This window comes from Schistocerca nitens, chromosome 2 (genome assembly GCF_023898315.1).
Source record: "Schistocerca nitens isolate TAMUIC-IGC-003100 chromosome 2, iqSchNite1.1, whole genome shotgun sequence".
Classification (NCBI taxonomy): domain Eukaryota; kingdom Metazoa; phylum Arthropoda; class Insecta; order Orthoptera; family Acrididae; genus Schistocerca; species Schistocerca nitens.
In genome coordinates, this window is record NC_064615.1 from 544785391 (window position 1) to 544806782 (window position 21392).

At 40.6% G+C, this 21392-nt stretch overlaps 2 protein-coding genes across 7 annotated transcripts in view; one reads left to right on the forward strand and one right to left on the reverse strand.

The window, feature by feature from the left end:
- The window catches only part of LOC126236546 (uncharacterized), a 127980-nt gene that overhangs the window by 6786 nt on the left and 99802 nt on the right, over positions 1 to 21392 (reverse strand). Inside the window, exon 1 of one of the 3 annotated variants that reach the window (XM_049945942.1) lies at positions 3085 to 3142. The exons of the other annotated variants lie outside the window; for them this stretch is intronic. Within the exon in view, the coding sequence (XP_049801899.1) occupies positions 3085 to 3112 (28 nt within the window). The 5' untranslated portion in view covers positions 3113 to 3142. Of the gene's footprint in view, positions 1 to 3084; positions 3143 to 21392 lie in introns of those variants that run through there. 3 annotated transcript variants of the gene reach the window in all.
- The window catches only part of LOC126236542 (uncharacterized), a 120050-nt gene continuing 107887 nt past the window's right edge, over positions 9230 to 21392 (forward strand). The window contains exons 1-3 of one of the 4 annotated variants that reach the window (XM_049945922.1): positions 9236 to 9363; positions 14504 to 14731; positions 17704 to 18086. In XM_049945922.1, coding sequence (XP_049801879.1) covers positions 9336 to 9363; positions 14504 to 14731; positions 17704 to 17765 — 318 coding nt within the window. In that variant the 5' untranslated portion in view covers positions 9236 to 9335 and the 3' untranslated portion in view covers positions 17766 to 18086. Of the gene's footprint in view, positions 9364 to 14503; positions 14732 to 17703; positions 18087 to 21392 lie in introns of those variants that run through there. The other 3 variants (XM_049945926.1, XM_049945925.1, XM_049945924.1) reach the window with 3 other exon arrangements.

Here is a 21392-nt window from a genome sequence, read left to right on the forward strand (position 1 = left end):
GATTCACCACAGACTTAGGTTTCGTTGAATTGTCTCAAAAGACCCAGCTAGTCGACATTGACGTAACTGATCGAACCAGTAGAAACTAATACCGCTCAGTAGTGGAAATGTATCTGGATCTAAGAAGATGTCTTTAAGGTCCTATACACAACTTTCTCCAGTTCCAGGAGAAGTTAACCGTAAGTCGAAAGAGCGACAAAGCATTCCGAGCGTCTCGAAAAAAGCATGATTGGATGCCAAACTCGTTGTAGTTGCAGATTAGATGAACCCCTATTATACGCACGGTTGATGACCATTTTGGAGGACGGAAGTCTCCTCCATATAAAACCAAACTGATTCAGCAAAAGAAGTCTTGTGATACTCATCAACTAGGAATCACATTATGGGCAATGTCGCCCACTTCGAAGCCTCGTTCCTTGAAATATTCCGAACAATATTCGATACAGTTCCGAAATGTCATTTAGTGAACATCGTATGAAAATACCGGATATCGGACCTGATTTATGATTTTATTCGGTAACTCACTGCAGAAATAGTTCAACAAAACACTCTTAATGGGACAAAAGTGATAGTCGGAAAGATATTTTCAAAGGTACGACAGCGACCTATGATATGGCTATAACTGTTCACACCTTACACAGTATAAGAGAAGTATCCCATAGTTTGGGAGGTGGTAGCTGTGACGAAAACATAAACAAAATGTCCCGAAGATATGAGGTCTAAGATACATACTTTCAGACCACGTGTACTTGGTGATACTGTAAACCGCTTTCACAGTTCATTTCAAGTGCAGCATATACGTTAATTCTAACAAAACAAGTATGTATTTTGAACAGCTTATGAAAAACATTTACGTTGTCGTTTTTTCTCTGAAACTGCCAGAACACTGATGCCTGCTGTTTCACAAAGAAAATACCAAACTCCATTTTGAACACCTCCTTTACTGATGGCTCACAAGTGCAGGTCTTAAGTAATAGCTTGTAAAACGACGACACCGTGCAGCACGTATTTTCCAGCTACTTGGTTTCATAAATTTAAAACCATTTTTACAACTGTATGTACTTGTGAAATTAATCATAAATGATATTTTATGAGACTGTAATATATGATGAAAGAATAAATAACAAATAATTATGTCAAGTCGTTATAGTAAATAGTCTGTAAATGACAGGGATGTTATATTTGTATGACACGGGTCATACATTTCATGTAACAATAATATCGTTGGCGTAAGAACGGACGGAGGGATGAGTTGCGACCAATCTGCGTTTTGGTACAGACATGTGTCTTGGGGCAGATATTACAAATTGTGCTGGAATTGGTGTTATAATAAGGGGGAAGCTAAGATATATGTGAGGGAGCACGTGTATGTGCGTAGTACATGACCGCAAGAAGGTTTTTAGAGTTAATGAGAAAAGCAGTGTGGCCAAAGTTTACTCACGTTCATCGCTAATCAAACGAGCCTACTGTCTATACTGAATTTCATAAATAGGATTACATCGTGCTGCAAACAACTCATCGCAAAGTAAGATACATCCAGTTGCTTTATTGTTGTGTTACACGCATGCTAGTATAATAGTAGCTTTCTTGGTTCAAAAAATAGCTCTGAGCACTGTGGGACTCAACATCTGAGGTCATCAGTCCCCTAGAACTTAGAACTGCTAATTCTAACTAACCTAAGGACATCACGCACATCCATGCCCGAGGCAGGATTCGAACCTGCGACCGTAGCGGTCGCGCGGTTCCAGACTGAAGTGCCTAGAACCACACGACCAGCACGTTCGGCAGCTTTCTTGGGACATTAGATTGGTCCAGTCAAACCACCAACGTAGTCCTGTCCTCTCATCATAACTTCCGAGAAAGTCTTAAGGGAAAAATATAGATAAAAATGATCCGTTAAATTGAGAACTAATTTTCAATCAAGTAGTCATTGTAATACAAAGGTGTAGTAACTATGGTTCTTCATATGGTGCAGCACTGCTATGCTAACACAGACAATCAGTTGAACCGAAAAGTTATATAAGTGCAATACTTGTTTGAGTGACAAAACTATACTGGCTATCTTGAAGCAAAGGTAATTTTATGATTTTATGTTTTGTTCTGTAAATAACATATCTCTACATAACATTAGTACAGGCAGTAGGTTGTTGCCTTGAAGGAAGGTTTCTACGGCACTATTCGAATAGTATCTGATAAGGATAAGGAATTAATTACTTCCGGTCACGACTAAAGATATTTTCAAAGACACAGCTTTATCGTTATTTGCGTGACGCAATATAGTATCTACGAAGCGTTGCTAGTCGCAATTAAAATTTTTATTAGAATTATTTCATCACAGATTAACGTCTTTAGTGTTCATTTTACGCGTGTTTTTTACATCGAAGCTCGCGCAAGCGCATTTTGTTTATTTACCGCATTACCTTTGTTAAAGTATTTGCGTGAATTCAGTGTAATTAGCTATTTACCAAAGGCAGCTTTCAATCGTTTTGGAGATGGAAAACATTTTATTCTGATTTCTAAGTTTATTCATACAACTTTGTGATACCTAATCACGGTTTCCTACAGTGAGACTGCCACTCGTAGCCTTTCTTTTTTTTTTTTTTACATTTATAAAATTTTGTACACAGCAAATACTCGTGCAATAACGAATGTGTTGGAACTGTCTAAATAGTATCGGTAAGAATCGACTTCCATATTATATGCTTTGTTTATATTTATTGTGCAACAGTTTTATGCACAGGAGAGTATATGTGAGTATCATGTTACGATACAACAAGAATATAATGTCGTCCAAGTGTTTTAACGGTTGCTTACTGCACTCTGCTGATGATTCGATATAACAAATAGTTTACAGTGGACGAGATAAGCTTCACAATAGCGAAGATTAACAAGTGCTCATTCGAAATAAGATATGCATTTTAAAGTCTTCTGGATTGTATTTCATTTTTTTTCGGCCAATCGACTAACTTTCTATACATGGAAATAGCTTTTCGCATGGATTAATACATGAGAAATTATGTAAAATAGGGGTAAGAAAAAAATGTTTATTGTCAATGACAGATAATAAATTCTGCCAATACTTACCAGCAACAAGCAACAAAGCAGACTTCATTGTACTCGACAAAAACTACTACTGCTCTCTGCGTTATATTTTCATTTATATATGTTTAAATACCCGATGGCATCATCGAATGTTATCGTTAAGTTTCCTCCTGATTTTCCGTTCCGTGACCTCTGGTTGCAACAACTAGCAGCAGATTGACTTTCCTTGTGCTTGAAAAGATCTGTTATCGTTCGCTATGTCAAACGTATTATCAGCATTACAACTACAGCATTCAATAAAACTTGTTACCATACTTTGAGCACATGCTGGAAAGGAATATTTTTTTCTCTCAATAAAGCCCATCTTTTAATGTCGTACGGCTCGAATTTTTTTCTCCCAGCATAAATTTCTGGCCATTGGAATGCATTCCTAAATCTTTTGCATGCTCGTGGGATGGCTTGTGTTGGTTTACGCTTCTTCTATTCGTGCCTTTTCCTGTCGTTCGACATATTTGGGTCGAGGGGCTCCTGCAGCTCCTCCAGAACATTCCAATTCGAGCGTGTCGGTTCCTGTCTATCGGTGAGAGAATTGCAGAGTTTATGGGGCAAGACCGTAGTTTGTGCTCCGTCATCCCATGCGCTGGTGGCGGCGTGGAGTCGCGGGCATGTGGCGTGAGGGTGGTTTGGACAAAGCAAGTGTGTCTGTTCCTATCTGTCGGTGCTGGGAATTTGTGAAATTTAGGACCGATATAGCTTTTAGTGTGTCATGTGATAGAACTTTCGAAAACATCTCGGGCGGTTGTGTGAGGTTGGTATTTGCAGACTGGACCCTGTACAGAAAAAAAAAATGATATCGAGGTGGAACGTTTCCTTTGTCCGGCACGCGGTCGACAGGTTCCATCGTGTCCGGCGTAAAGTGCTTGCTGGCGGGTGAGGCGCTACAGTCCGGAACCCGTGACTGCTACGGTCGTAGGTTCGAATCCTGCCTCGGCCATGGATGTGTGTGATGTCCTTAGGTTAGTTAGGTTTAAGTTGTTCCAAGTTCTACAGACTGATGACGACAGGTGTTAAGTCCCATAGTGCTCAGAGCCATTTGTGGCACAGCTGGAAGGAGACAAATCGGAAATCAATATGGAAATTTTATTATTTCATTTATGGTATGCCACATTACAGTACCACTTCATTGTGACATGGGACAACAAGTAAACACAGCTTGTTTCAGTGTCCAGAATGAATAATACATTAGTAACTGAATCTAATGCAGCCACGCCGTTTGTACAGATACTCTATGTTTTACTAATATCGACTCCGTCTTGTTAATGTCGTGGAGATATAAATTTCATTTGAATTAGTACAGTATATATTTTCATAGTTTGACCGTTATTTTATTCCACACACCATTAAATATCACCATTAAATTTATAAAATTCTGGGAAAGCTAAGTAATTTAACGATGTTAAACAGTAAAATATAAAGAAAGGGATACTGATTTTGAAGTACAGGAAGAACCTGAACGTGAAGGTGGTTACTCAAACAGTACACGACGTCCATCTCCAGAGCAACAGCAACAGTCCAGTCAAAGTGAGTACGATCTATGTACAAGCAAACCGTCGAAATCCAGTGTAATAGAAGATATTGATGACAGCCTACTAGAAAACACTGATGATGGCTGTGGCTGTCGTGGCTTCAATTCCTGTGGCAAACTAGTGGGGCACTATAAGTATATTAAAAGTAAATGAAATTGCCGATTAATTGTAAATTGTGCGTCTAGTGAAAGGCAGCAGGAGATCGTTTGAAAGAAAACAGACGGTCCCAATTACAAGCTCTAAATGAGCATGTGGTATCACGATTTAATAGAGAGAGGTAGTGTGGCTCTACAGTTCGCTGTCGGCATCTGCAGATGTGGGCACTAGAAACGTCTAAAATGGTTGACTTGGACAATTTCAAAGCTTCGAATTCGTTTATCGACAGTCTTAAAGTTGAGAATCGCATTTTATCCGTGCGTTTTACTACATTTGTCACACAGAAAGACAAAGAAGACGATAACATTACACGGAAGATGGCACAACAGTTTGTGGAAGAAGTGAACGTGTGTATGACACAGCAGAGTGTGTTGAGTGAAAATGTTTGGAACAGTGACCAGAGCTTATTCCAGTACGAAATGTCTTCATCATCAACACTGTCCCACAGAGGCGAGAAAACTACAGCTAATGTGTTGTAGTCTCTACATACCTCTATCCACAGCTACACAATTCATGTCGCTTCATCAATGACAGATTGATTAGCAAAGAAGTAGTACATCTGTTTTCAAGGGCCAAAAGACACTGTTGCCACAAATATTTCAAAGGAACCGGAAACAACCTGCCACGAAACATTCATGGGGAGGCAATCAAGAGTAGAACAATGACGTAAGATCAACGTGAAACGATTTCTTACTTCATTCCTTGGCGAACACGCAGCAAGTGAAAAGAACGTGTTGCTGCGTAATAGATGGTGACGGTATACGCATCGTTCTCGTCCCAAAGTGCAAATTTTCCAAGCAAAGATATTAGCTGGAGATATTCCACTAAAAGGCACAAAACATTACCATCTCTTGGTGGTTACATCTTTCGCTCATATAAACTCTACATCACAAGGATTGCTGATTAAGTAAGACTACAATGTTCCAAAACACATGGGAAGATTCACGTAAGTTTGGCATAATACACTTCACTCTGTGATGTACAATCAAGTTTTTGCAACTGAGTATATTCATATTTTGCACTATACTTGGTGGAAGGCCTGTAATGACACTGACATACTCACAATATCATTTAAAAATGTAATTAATGTCCCGTTGTTTGTTGGACTGATAAAATATGGAAGTGATTGTGGATATAGAAACGTGGATCTAATGAGGTGTTGACTTTGTTCTCGTCTGGATTGTTTTAACCACTTCCGCATCTGCAGAATGAGAATTCGTATAAGCACTATCAGGTGTGTAGGATATTTGTTTTTTGAGCTATTTGATTACTTTAGGCAGAGTTTTTTTTGCACTGTTGACTGAAAGTGCATGTTACACTGACGTCATTGAATTACATGTTAATATTCTTAAAGTTCTCTATTTACGTTTCAGTTACATCTTGTTACTTTATTTCTCACTATTAAAATGCTGCTTGTGATAGAATGCAACGTTTTGCATGACAAGAAGAGAAGAGCCAGTGTGGTGCGACAGACTGTCCAGAGCCCTCGAGATCATACCGGAATTTTCAGCTGGACGCAGCATGTGAATGTTGCTGTGTGAGGACGGGTTACTCCTGTAGCTGAAATTTGCATATCTGAAGATGGTTCTGGACGGACAGAAACCAGATACGTGAATAAACATTTTTGCAATCGTGACGGATTATAAGTAACATTGTACACTCCTGGAAATGGAAAAAAGAACACATTGACGCACCGGTGTGTCAGACCCACCATACTTGCTCCGGACACTGCGAGAGGGCTGTACAAGCAATGTTCACACGCACGGCACAGCGGACACACCAGGAACCGCGGTGTTGGCCGTCGAATGGCGCTAGCTGCGCAGCATTTGTGCACCGCCGCCGTCAGTGTCAGCCAGTTTGCCGTGGCATACGGAGCTCCATCGCAGTCTTTAACACTGGTAGCATGCCGCGACAGCGTGGACGTGAACCGTATGTGCAGTTGACGGACTTTGAGCGAGGGCGTATAGTGGGCATGCGGGAGGCCGGGTGGACGTACCGCCGAATTGCTCAACACGTGGGGCGTGAGGTCTCCACAGTACATCGATGTTGTCGCCAGTGGTCGGCGGAAGGTGCACGTGCCCGTCGTCCTGGGACCGGACCGCAGCGACGCACGGATGCACGCCAAGACCGTAGGATCCTACGCAGTGCCGTAGGGGACCTCACCGCCACTTCCCAGCAAATTAGGGACACTGTTGCTCCTGGGGTATCGGCGAGGACCATTCGCAACCGTCTCCATGAAGCTGGGCAACGGTCCCGCACACCGTTAGGCCGTCTTCCGCTCACGCCCCAACATCGTGCAGCCCGCCTCCAGTGGTGTCGCGACAGGCGTGAATGGAGGGACGAATGGAGACGTGTCGTCTTCAGCGATGAGAGTCGCTTCTGCCTTGGTGCCAATGATGGTCGTATGCGTGTTTGGCGCCGTGCAGGTGAGCGCCACAATCAGGACTGCATACGACCGAGGCACACAGGGCCAACACCCGGCATCGTGGTGTGGGGAGCGATCTCCTACACTGGCCGTACACCACTGGTGATCGTCGAGGGGCACTGAATAGTGCACGGTACATGCAAACCGTCATCGAACCCATCGTTCTACCATTCCTAGACCGGCAAGGGAACTTGCTGTTCCAACAGGACAATGCACGTCCGCATGTACCCCGTGCCACCCAACGTGCTCTAGAAGGTGTAAGTCAACTACCCTGGCCAGCAAGATCTCCGGATCTGTCCCCCATTGAGCATGTTTGGGACTGGATGAAGCGTCGTCTCACGCGGTCTGCACGTCCAGCACGAACGCTGGTCCAACTGAGGCGCCAGGTGGAAATGGCATGGCAAGCCGTTCCACAGGACTACATCCAGCATCTCTACGATCGTCTCCATGGGAGAATAGCAGCCTGCATTGCTGCGAAAGGTGGATATACACTGTACTAGTGCCGACATTGTGCATGCTCTGTTGCCTGTGTCTATGTGCCTGTGGTTCTGTCAGTGTGATCATGTGATGTATCTGACCACAGGAATGTGTCAATAAAGTTTCCCCTTCCTGGGACAATGAATTCACGGTGTTCTTATTTCAATTTCCAGGAGTGTATAACCAGTGATTGCAGTATCCCACCAGACATTTTGTCTGTTTTTGCAAAATGCGAGGTTAAAGGCATCAAAAGGAAAAATATTTCACTTCATTTTTCTAAGGAGAATGTGACATAATTAACTTCCACGTGGCAGAATGTACTACATACATAACTGATATGCCATTTACACAAAACCTAAAACAATTAAACACTTATCATGTTAAGTACGTATGTGTTCCGTGTGTGGAGCTGTTAGTGATGTGTCAAGCTTCGACTCTTTGTCTCTAAGTCGATCCTTGTGTGACTTTCCCTCTAACAGAAGGGTAGGGGACAAGGTTGTAATTCGAAACAATTTACACATTTTCGCTTTTTAGGCAGATGGGTATCTGATCTTTAAAATATTTCCTTATTTCATATCCACTTTTTATGTGCTCCAGTGTTTTTCTGCATTACAAAGTTTACTCTACTGAATTGAAGCTTTTTCCCATTTTCCAAGTCACAACATTGTCTTGTGTTAAATTATTACTTACTATGGCGCACGACCAACGCAGTATCACAAAGCGTCAGTACTTTATATAGGATGTATTTCCTAAGAGTCGTTAAGTGCCGTTTCTCTGGAGTTGTAACAGATATACGGTATTTCCGTTTTGAATTGTGTTGCTAGACTCAATCCTAACAAACAATGCTCGTCTAGCCTTTCATTTGACTGCTAGTGTCTACAGAAGGCGTCGGTTTGTTGCTCTTTACACGCAAAAAGATTTTTTAAGGAGGGGAATTTTACGTGCCCATACGATATGGCGCTCCCAGATTTAATCCACGGGAAGTTAGATGTTTAACAGTCTGTAGCTAAAGAATTAACCACATATTTCAAATAGATTTAATGTATTATACAGGACGTAGAGGTGTAGAACTAGAAAAAATTACAAATGCTGCAAAAAACACAACATTACGTCTAAGAATAATAAAAAAATTTAGAAGATGGTGGAAACTGCTTACGTAGTCTCTAAAGAACACTCCCTCGTATGATTCTAAGATTGGTAACTAGACTGTAGTATCTAGGTACTAAAGTTCCTCTATGCACAAGAGATTCCTCTTCAAAATGGAAAGCTCTTTATACCGGACGGTGAATGATATAAACGTCACTGACATCTGTTCACCTCCTTTCATCAGCATTCGAGCCGTACGACATTAAAAGATGGGCTTCATTGAGAGACAAAAAATTTTCCTTTCCAGCCTGTGCCTAAAGTATGGTAACCAGTTTCATTGAATGCTGTATTTGTAATGCTGATAATACGTTTGACATAGCGAACGACAACAGATCTTTTCAAGCACAAGGAAAGTCAATCTGCTGCTAGTTGCTGCAACCAGAGTTCACGGAACGGAAAATCAGGCGGGAACATTACGATAACATTCGATGATGCCATCGGGTATTAAACGTATATAAATGAAAATATAACGCAGAGAGCAGTAGTAGTTTTTGTCGAGTACAATGAAGGCTGCTTTGTTGCTTGTTGCTGGTAAGTATTGGCAGAATTTATTATCTGTCATTCACGATAAACATTTTTTTCTTACCCCTATTTTACATAATTTCTCATGTATTAATCCATGCGAAAAGCTATTTCCATGTATAGAAAGTTAGTCGATTGGCCGAAAAAAAAAATGAAATACAATCCAGAAGACTTTAAAATGCATATCTTATTTCGAATGAGCACTTGTTAATCTTCGCTATTGTGAAGCTTATCTCGTCCACTGTAAGCTATTTCTTGTATCGAATCATCAGCAGAGTGCAGTAAGCAACTGTTAAACCACTTGGACCACATTATATTCTTGTCGTATCGTAACATGATACTCACATATACTCTCCTGTGCATAAAACTGTTGCACAATAAATATAAACAAAGCATCTAATATGGAGATCGATTCTTACCGATACTATTTAGACAGTTCCAACACATTCGTTATTGCACGAGCATTTGCTGTGTACAAAACTTTATAAATGTAATAAAAAAGAAGGCTACGAGTGGCAGTCTTACTATAGGAAACCGTGATTAGGTATCACAAAGTTGTTGTATGAATGAACTTAGAAATCAGAATAAAATGTTTTCCATCTCCAAAACGATTGAAAGCTGCCTTTGGTAAATAGCTAATTACACTGAATTCACGCAAACACTTTAACGAAGGTAATGCGGTAAATAAACAAACGTGCTTGTGCGAGCTTCGATGTAAAAAACACGCGTAAAATGAACACTAAAGATGTTAATCTGTGATGAAATAATTCTAATAAAAATTTTAATTGCGACTAGCAACACTTCGTAGATACTATATTGTGTCACGCAAATAACGATAAAGCTGTGTCTTTGAAAATATCTTTAGTCGTGACCGGAAGTAATTAATTCCTTATCCTTATCAGATACTATTCGAATAGTGCCGTAGAAACCTTCCTTCAAGGCAACAACCTACTGCCAGTACTAATGTTATGTAGCGATATGTTATTTACAGAACAAAACATAAAATCATAAAATTACCTTTGCTTCAAGATAGCCAGTATAGTTTTGTCACTCAAACATGTATTGCACTTATATCACTTTTCGTTTTAAATGATTGTCTGTGTTAGCATAGCAGTGCTGCACCATATGAAGAACCATAGTTACTACAGCTTTCTATTACAATGACTACTTGATTGAAAATTAGTTCTCAATTTAACTGAAGTTATGATGAGAGGACAGGACTACGTTGGTAGTTTGACTAGACCAATCTAATGTCCCAAGAAAGCTGCCGGACGTGCTGGTAGAGCGGTTCTAGGCACTTCAGTCTTGAACCGCACGACTGCTACGGTCGCAGGTTCGAATCCTGCCTCGGGCATGAATGTGTGTGATGTCCTTAGGTTAGTTAGGATTAAGTAGTTCTAAGTTATAGGGGACTGATGACCTCAGATGTTGAGTCCCATAGTGCTCAGAGCTATTTTTTGAACCAAGAAAGCTACTATTATACTGGCATGCGTATAACACAACTATTAAACTACTGGATTTATCTTATTTTGCGATGAGTTGCTTGCAGTACGATGTAATGTTATTTATGAAATTCAGTATAGACAGTAGGCTCGTTTGATTAGCGATGAACTTGAATAATCTTGGGCCACACTGCTTTTTTCATTAACTCTAAAAACCTTCTTGCGGTTATGTACTACGCACATACACGTGCTCCCTCACTTATATCTTAGCTTCCCCCTTATTGTAAGACCAATTCCAGCACAATTTGTCATTTCTGCCCCAAGAAACATGTCTGTACCAAAACGCAGATTGGTCGCAACTCATCCCTCCGTCCGTTCTTACGCCAACGATATTATTGTTACATGAAATGTATGACCCGTGTCATACAAATATAACATCCCTGTCATTTACAGACTATTTACTATAACGACTTGACATAATTATTTGTTATTTATTCTTTCATCATATATTACAGTCTCATAAAATATCATTGATGATTATTTTCATAAGTACATATAGTTGCTAAAATGTTTTTAAATTTATGAAACCAATCAGCTGGCAAATACGTGCTGCACGGTGTCGTAGTTTTACAAGCTATTACGTAAGACATGCATTTGTGAGCCATCTGTAAAGGAGGTGATCAAAATGGAGTTTGGTATTTTCTTTGTGAAACAGCAGGCATCAGTGTTCTTGCAATTTCAGAGAAAAAACGACTACGTAAAAGTTTTTCATAAGCTGTTCAAAATACATACCTGTTTTGTTAGAATTAACGTATATGATGCACTTGAAATGAACTGTGAAGACGGTTTACAGTATCACCAACTACACGTAGCTCTAAAAGTATGTATCTTAGACCTCATGTCTTCGGGACATGCCAGAGGTACTTGTCAGATATGAAATGAAATGAGCGTATGGCATTTGTCAGAGAAATTGCCCAGAACAGTCTCACACAAATCCTGCCTGTGGCACCAGGTTTAATCAAATGGCTCTACTATTTAATAGCTATATGTATTTTGAGAGTTAGTGACTGGTGTTGCAATCATTTTACACTTGAGAAGCAAAGAACCATGAAGCTAAGCTGTGATACACGCAACAACTCTTGTAGGAATGATGAAAAGAGGACGACAGCTTTAGTTATGCAACAAAAAAAGTTACTGCACCAGTTACGTTTTGCTGACAATAGTTTTCGCATTTTTATTTCACCTTAGTGTTGTTGGAAGCAACATAAGTTTTCGATCAATTGTCGGCGTGTGTGTAATTCAACGATTTTTCCCATGCGGTCGTCTGTTTTGTCCTCACTGCAATTAAAAAACCAGAAAATGTAAATCATAGAATATAATTTCAGCTATTCAAGGATAATATTTTTGGAGTATCTTCTTACGCATTTCATACCGCCTTCAAAATACGGAGATTGAGTCAATTCACAACGTTTGTTTGTGCACATTGAACTGTAACGTAAGATGTCACGTGCCTCTATGACATGTTTGGGTGTGCTGGCTGAAAAATTTTCTCATGCGTTACATTTCAAATGTAAAAACTATAAGAGGTACTTACAAACGTAAGATGTACTGCAATAATGAACAGCAACGAAAATTGCGCTACAAGTCACTAACTAAACAAACTACTAACAAAGGGGTTAAAGAAAGGTAAAGATAAGTACGAACAGGCACATAAAAAACAATATTAAACACTAAGTAGCATAAACAAAAAAAAAAACTGGGGGAGAATCAAGTAAGTATTAGAAGGCCAAATACTGGCCACATAATAGACGCTACTGAAGAAAGCGAGTGCAGTGAAACAACTCTTATATTCTTTACAGAAAACTACGTAGTGAAACTGACAACAAGTATCCAACAAAACAGTTGCACAATAAAATAAAACTGCAATTACTGGAAACACATTTCTTGATCACAGAGTATAAAGAGAAGTACAAGAGCCCTAAAGTTACCATATTGAGATCTCATTCCAAAGAACAGAAGGAAACATGTCCAGTCATATTAAGAGCAAACTACAGATCCAACAGTGAGAGGATGTATTGTGTTCTTGGCAGATGCCATCGTACCGAAGAACATTTAACTGCATGGAGGGGTGGACACGGTCCTCAAGCACACACGCATAGTAGTTTAGATCGATTATGGCTTCCTTTATGAAGAATCACCGACACGAATACATTCCTCAGACCATAACGCTCCCTCACTCATTGCAGGTTGTTTGCCTTGAGACGTTTCACGCCCTAACTCCACCCGCCTTATACCCGATCGAGCATAAAACGTCTTTCGCCTCAAACGGCCGCTCAAAGCAGGTCCGGTTCAGGTATTGGAGTGAAAATTGAAGCCTTCGTCGCTGGTGAACAGCAGTCGACGTGAGCGTACGAATCGGGAACCTACTGTGTACAGCGGAAAACTACGACTTTCGCGCGATAATCGTTGAGCAGACACTGCTGGTAGCCCCGTGGTTCATGTGGGGCGTCTTTCCCTCAACTGTAACATGCTTGTTCATCCGTACACATCTCCGCAGCTGTCTCTCACTTCTGTCATCTATGGTCAATGTTGTCCCACTGGTCATGCTGTCAGTTTTAGATAGTGCAGTTTTACCATGCACACTTCACTTTAAGCAGGGTGACACTTGAACAGTTTACAAACTGAGGCGTGCATCCACTCCCTGCCTGAAAGGCAATAATCATACCCCTTTGGACGTCAGATAAATAGTTTCGTTTCCGCATTATGACAACTATTGCACTGTCCCCCGCGGCTCCCTGATGATCTTTACATAGCCTCCAGCGTTAATACTGAGCCCTACCGTCATTGAGTGGCTATCTCGCGTTGATGTCGAACAAAGGCGGTGGTCACATTCCTGTGACGGAACCGTGTATGTACTAGTGTCTTGGACGTAACGTAGATAGTGAAATGACTCTGATGTCTCCCATCGTACAATATACGGAACATCACAGGACGTTATGTGAGACGCTCCATGCAAGGCTGTCACTTCTTTGCCTCTCAGTTTAGTTTGAATGTAACAGAGAAACAAACAAATACTAATGGCACTTATTAATCTTCTCTATCACGTGAGTTTCAGAGGACGGAACAGGGACAATATTTTAATAGGTTACGTTCATTATCTTGATGAGGAGCAAAAGACTTTACAGAGCCGTCCACTTGGAGATATATGTGCTTTCCAGTGAAACACCAGCTACATGATCGTAACGAGGAAGGCTTCCAGCTTCTGCAATACCTTTTCAGTCTTTACTACTAAGGGTACAGCGGGCTGTCTGATGTCAAAACCAATGAAGAACCTAACTTTATGAGCCAAATATCTGGCTAGCCTTCAGTGTGGCAGAGCCTTACTAAAAAGGCAAACCTTCCCAAATATAAGTGAGGAAAGAACTAATATTGTCAATTTGATTATGAGATAATAACAATCCAACAAGGACTTGAAAGACCACTATAATTGTATATTGGAACACGAAATTAATTACGAGAACTTGTCCGACATGAGCATAGCGTGCATGTCGCTGTTGATTCGTTCTTTTTTTATTTTCAGGGACGAGTGGACTGTTCAAGTAACACATATATAACATACAGTAGTGTTGCAGTGCTAAGTGGGAGAGTTTCATTAAAATCCATTAGACGAAATAGCCATCTGTAATTACGTTCACTGACTTTTACAGCACTGGTAGCAGTGGCGGAGGTCCACGGACAACCAGAAGAGTCGACCACCGCCAACATCGGGAATGAGACTCTAAGCACCGGCAATATCACGGCTGAGAGTAGTTTTCTGGGGAGGTCGTCCTACACGGAAGATGACGATGATACCATTTGTGTCGCAGCAGACAACAAGTTCTACTTGTATGCTAATTCGGTGAAGCTGTATTATTGCTACAACCAACTACCGAAAGGTAAGCTACTTTAAACAGAACTGTTTTCTGTTCAAAATTGACAAGATAAAACCAGTTTGTTCAGCATAAAAATTCGCGAATGGTCCCACAGCGAAAGTGAAAATATGAGTGAAATCAAATCATCAAGGAACAGTGGCTACCCTTGCCTCACCGAAATTACGAAATTGCAAGTCTTCATGATTCTCCACCAAAACCATTCAGAGCAATTTGCTGCGCATATTTAGTCCACCTTTTATAGTAATTTTCTTGCCCCTTAAAACTGCTGCATGTTTTTCACTACACACCCTTGAATTCTTTTAGGAGGATTATGTCGTGTAACGCGACATGAAGTACGCAGTGGGCCATAGTTTCAACATTTTACGAAAAGATATTTTAACCGGCGACGGAAGTTGCCACAAGTGCCGCGGTCCGTAGCGTGTGGTTAATTTTCACAGTGAATGTGTTGGCAGTGAAGTACACACACCTATACTAAGCTTAACACTATAAACCGATAGGCAACGTACACTTTTCTTCATACCCTGTAGAATGCCGACAACTGGATTAGTGTGTATAAACAACACCCGTCATACGCTTAGGAACAAGTAGAAATAATCTTGCAAGTTTAAAGAAGTTAAAGATTTAACGACGCTTTGACATAGAGACGAAGAATTAGGTGAACTGGGCAATGATAAGTGAACGTACTGGACTACATCTTATCGGAAACATCATGTTGGCATTAAATTAGGGCACAGACTCATTCATTGTCTTAGTGAGACATCTACAATGTAATATCGGACCGAAATATATGCTACTTATAGGCGATGACACACTGTACTAGCAATCAACCGTATAACCATTGCAAAAAATTTCCCAAATATCGGGCATTTATATGGTGAATAGCAGCATGCCACACATTTTAATTAGTAGTCAGTGAAGGTTGAAAAAAGAACCTGATAAAAGCACGTTACTTAGGCCAGACCAAAATATCGCGAAAGAAGAAGATGTGCGGTTGTCGTATTACTGGTTAAGATTTCCACTGCGTTAGAAGTTGTGCCTGCACGCGTGTTGGTTAGTACAAGAGTACATGAAAGTTAAATAATGAATATTTAGATGAAAATGTCTAGAAAACAAGCGGCAAAATCTACATGTATAGTAAGTTTGTTACTATACAACCACGACATTATTTAGTTTGGCTTTTCGTGGCCACTGCTGTATGGAGGCTGATACATTGCAGTCATCAAGAACAGTGGTTAAGGAAAACGCACCATCTATCGAAGCTTTCAGAAGAGCTGTGCTTATACTGTGAAATTGCTCATCGTGTCCTAGCAAAATATCACGATTAAAACTCACGATGAGGCGACCGAAATGCTCCAGCCCCAGGCGCTATAATATTGCGGACGATTAATAAACAGAAGGTGGCCTCGAATCTCACACAAAGCTGAAGCCCGTAACTTCACAGGGATCGTGCAGAGTAACATGGGCGCAATTCAAAGAGAATAATTCTTCAAACTCTAATAAAATGTGAATCTTCTAGAGTTGGGGAAAACTGAAGGTTTCACCACTAGAAACGTTTGGTGTCTCTCAAAACAAATAACATTTCGGTGAACTTGCGCTCTCCAAACTTAACATTCTGAGTGATGGAGAAAGGTACCTAATTCATTCAGTGTTTCTACAGGGTGATTGTGTCGTTTAGCATCCGCAGTTCTGACTTTGACGATAGCTTCTGACAGTACGGCGAAATTGTAAATTCTTTGTGATTGCGTTTATCTGTTGTCTATTCAAGTCTAATAATTGAATTTATGTCAGCGATGAGTCTCTATCTGTATCCTTTGATGCTGGTGACTATTAAGTATCACGAAGGCTAAGTCCCATCACAAATCAGCAATCAACTATCCCGTTGTCTGTCTAAACGGTAAAGATGATTTTACTTCAGTCCCACTTCTGACTAATAATTCCAACCGTAAAACTTTTAAACTTCAGATCGTCTTTAAAATAACCTAGCAGCGCTTAACATGCGTACTACTATTGCAAGAGTACAAGAGAGAAATGAAGTTAACATCTCCATTGCCGAGTTACATTGTAGTCACCGCAATCGTACAGCTCGATGGGGCTACAACCCTCTTCTAGGAAAAATGTTATCTTTGGTCAATTTATGGTCTGGGGTTTAGCCTTCGTAAATAATAATTTCTTGAATTCTTTCTGTTTCGTATCATATGGTATTCTTTCATTCAGTCCTTTCTTTATGATAAGCATTAGTATTTACATAACACTGTTGTTAATTAAACTGTCAAGAGTGCAAATTTTGTTGTCAGTAGCTGTCATCACTGTCAAGACGACTGATTTCTCTATTTCTTTTCGCAACAAAAGGGTGTTCGTTATGGGTTGGGCGAACGTTTGGACGGCGGAATACCGTTCCCGACCTGTACACGAAGGACAGAGTAAACGCATTTCATCCCGTCACGTTGGATCGTTCTACTATTAAGATGGTCTCACGTCCGACAAAGTTTTACGGTTACTGGGGACCGGCGGTACTGACCATTCATTAAACACAAAATCAGAGATCGCCAGATCAGTTCCCAGCAAACGAAACCGAGGTCCCTCAGGTTATCGTCATTTACCTCGTCACAGGAGACATGCGTTGCTCACTGAATGCTTCGCACGTCAGGAGCATTACCCTCCTAGAGGAACGTGGTTCTAGTGACATCCTTAAACTTTCGAAATAAGCTATAAGTCAGGTTTATTCGCGTCGCCAATCTTCCAACGGTCTGCTATAGTACCTGTAAGAATAGGAACCCTGTAACATAGCACACTGTGTGACCCCACATTATCTCTGATACACGACCGTAACATAATCTTGCCACAATGCTGACAGTGAAATTCGTGCTATGTAAAAAAGGTGAAGACTTACCGTTGTCTTATCACTAGTAAAATTAAACTACTATGTTATTTTTGTACTTCCTATCTTTAATAAAGCACATTCCTCTTCATTGCAGTTTACGTGGTGAAACCAAAGAGTCAATGCAAACCATACCTGTCAGATTGTCCCAGGAACTAGGAGTATTACAAATCAGTTGGCTCAGATTGAATCGTCTGCGACGGAGGGGAGAATAAATAGCTGGACTGCTGACTGAAGACATCTGCTGTTTCCAGAGGAGCCAAGAAACTGGAAGAGTGTCAGAACTTGACTCTTATACTTAAAAATAACCGGTCGAATCTACACATCCTATTGTGTGTCAGTTTCTGATTACTTCACGACACGCAGTAAATATCATTACTGTAAAGATTAGTACTAAAAACTTTGCATTTGTATTCTTTTTATGTTTCTGTTGTTTCTATAACAGTTGTATGCCGACGCAATAAAAGTGTAGTTTCATGACGTCAACTGTTATATTAAACGGTAGAAGATATTTCTCTACCTACAGGTTCACGTAAATACTGACAAACTACGGCTTGTTATTAATAACATCAAACGCATTTCATCCGTCATCCACGCTGACCTCCTATATTCCCAATGTCCACTTCCAACCTTAACACACTGCCTGCCACGAGGACACCGGCGGCCACAGCAAAGACTCACGACTGACGCCACGGCTGGGCCTTACCTGGCCTGGGAAATAAGTGAAAAGTTTGTAATCCAGAGGAAATGGTGTCATATCTCACGGTTCTATATAAATTTATTGCAAGCTATTTGAAACATCGCGCCAAGATGCGTGTTCGCATTATCGAAGTAATAAAAGTGACCGCGTACCGTCTCATTTACTAGATCTTGCCGATGGAAGCGTAAGTAAAGGTGCATGCCGAAAAGTAATGCCTCCGAATTTTTATATGTGAAAACTTATAAAGCTTTTTAAATAAAATAAACTTTATTAACACTCTACATCCTCATTCTTCCTGTCACTATGTTTATCCAAACAAGAGAACAGTTTCTTGATACCCTCTCTGAAGAATGTTTGACTTTGTTGAAGGGGCCATAACATTACTTCTACTTGCTCCGCTTCATCACTATCAAAGTGAAACCCTCTAAAAGTTTTCATCGAGTTTTGGAAAAAGATGACGGGCGGATGGGGCATAGTCGGGGTGTATGGACGATGATCTGTTACCTCGTATACAAGGTGTCGGGTTGTTACATATGTCGCATGTACATGCTGTGTCGTTGTCATGATCAAGGAAAAGTAGCTCCATCTGTGCAAGAACTCTTCGATTCGTCTTTTCAGTTACGTAACACACGGCCATGGCACACGCTTCAGTACGTAGCCCTCGATCGGCAGAGGGTAGCAATTGCGTTATGGAATCGTGAAAGTCGACCGAGTAATATGCACGACGCGTATTAGGGTAACCTGCATTGTAAACACAATGAAAAACTCGGAGGCATACATCCCGTCTTATCAATACTTTTTTTCATTTTTTCTTGGGTAACATCAGATATCCAAAAACAAAAAGTATGATGAAAACGAATGCTACTAAATAGTGTTATACCAATAAACAGAAAGATAAATCGAGACAGGTAAGAAAATCGTTATCAGTTAATTAAGGAAACCATACATTAATCATAAATTTATTCTGCTCAGTACTAAAATTATATGTAAATTCCAAATGGCCACAAAACACATAATTTGCTTGATACGAATAGACAACAGTGCACACGATTAAGAAATAATGCCGCACGTCACGGTAGACATTTGATTTCTCATCCCAGTTCAAGACAAAAGTGAATCTACCTAACCTTAGTCCCACTCGCTGGTTAACAGAAATGCTTTTCAGAAAATGAGGCTCTGGTAATGCTGTTACTTCATGCAGCGGGGCTAAGAACAAGTAGCACTAATTCTGGGCTGAGGTGGAGCTCTCCCATTAGCTCGGTGAGACGAGAAAATGCCACGGGAATCGGAGACTCAGATGTTCAAGTTGAATTTGCTCCAAACATTCTTTTTCAGTTAAAGCATCAAACAGTATCCAGTTGAAACCTCCAATTGTGGCATGTTATGTTTTTCTATCTGTCTTTATTTAAACATTAAGACATAACAAAAACTTCTTACATATAAAACGTCTGTTTTACTCTGTCCATGAGTTAATTAAAACCAGTTGAAAATAATAGTGCACACAATAACATCGTCGGTATCCAATGAGGTACAAAAGACGCATTACGTAGGGGACACTAAATTGCACATTACGTTACACATTATAATTCCATTCTAGACGTCCATCGTCCAAGCTTATCTTCACAGTGCTGGTACGTAGACACACGAATAAATTTCACTTTCGGAAAGGCGTTCAACTACCTTGCATTTGCAAATTTCGCAACTAACCGCATCATACGTTGCTGGAACCTACACAACACGTCTGCTTCAACTTTTGTCCAGTTTTCCTCCCCCCTCCACTCACACACCAAATTAGGCTCCAGTGGATTAATGTCGGGAGATTGTAGAGTCGAGAACATCGAAAATCCATGATTGATCCATTTCCTTGGAGATTCTTCTATTCCAATGTGTTGCACTGTACCATCGTTCCGAAACATAAAGTGTTACGGAATACGAAGAGAAACTTTTCAAACGCATCATGTAATGTATTCCAAAGGAACGAACGATGTAAGGGCATATGCAAATTGTCCAGTAATAGGTAAGGGGTCGAAAGCACTTCTTTAATGATTCTAGCCAGTAGATTTATGTTGCTGCGCCACGAACACAAGCCATGTACTGGGTGGTATTTTCAGAATTCTTCTAAATTTCTCGCACCTATGGCTGCCGAATGTCACATCATATTACTTCGCGGGTGACGTTGATATATAGCAAACGATTCGAGGACGCAGGTTTACGACGCCGCACATAGGAGTGAATGCAAGGCACGGCGGGCACGGTATACAAGTGTGATGAAATCAGGGCAGCACAGGGAACTGACATGCTGTGAATAACCGATACATTGCAGATAGAAGTGCAGCTAATGAACTGTATGTAGTGACCGAAGAGGGTTGAGGGATCCTGACGTTATAACTATTAAAGAGCGCTCTACTTGTTTCCTCCAGAGAAAATACATCAGGGGTGTAGCATGAAGGTGAGTGAATAACGATTGATTAAATTGCACGACCCCCAGGGTGAAGAGCAGTCTGCGGTTATTCACGAATATGCCCTGGCTGCTGAGGCTAACTACAACATTAGTCTGCTACATCACGTAACTAATTAGAAGGCACTGAACAGAACTTCGGAGAAAAGAAAATTGTGACCTGAACCTGACTAGATAAAGGGATCTGTTAAAACGACACCTTCTGGGACATAAAGAAAATTGGATAACGCCTTCAAAGAGTGACTTAAACAACAACAACTTCCACCGAGCAACACACTTGTTTTGTAGCCGTTTGCGATTTCAGTAATTGTTATTACATAGTCTTGTTGGCTAACGTTCGTAATCAATATACAGGGTGGCAAATAAATGCCAGCATGCGAATCTTTAACCAGATTCCTATCAAAAATTTATCTCCTAAATAAGACTGAGTGCGTTTAGAAAACACATAACTGGTGAAAACGAGGAGATATAAACAATGTCACATCGTGTAGGGCATTGGAATGTAAAGAGGACTGTGTCATCCCACATAACCGTGCCGGTTGTAGCAGGTCACTGAGTGGTCCGACGAAACATCAAACCTAAGACGCCCATAGAGCCGTTGTTCAAATCTTCGTCAGGTTTCTTTTAC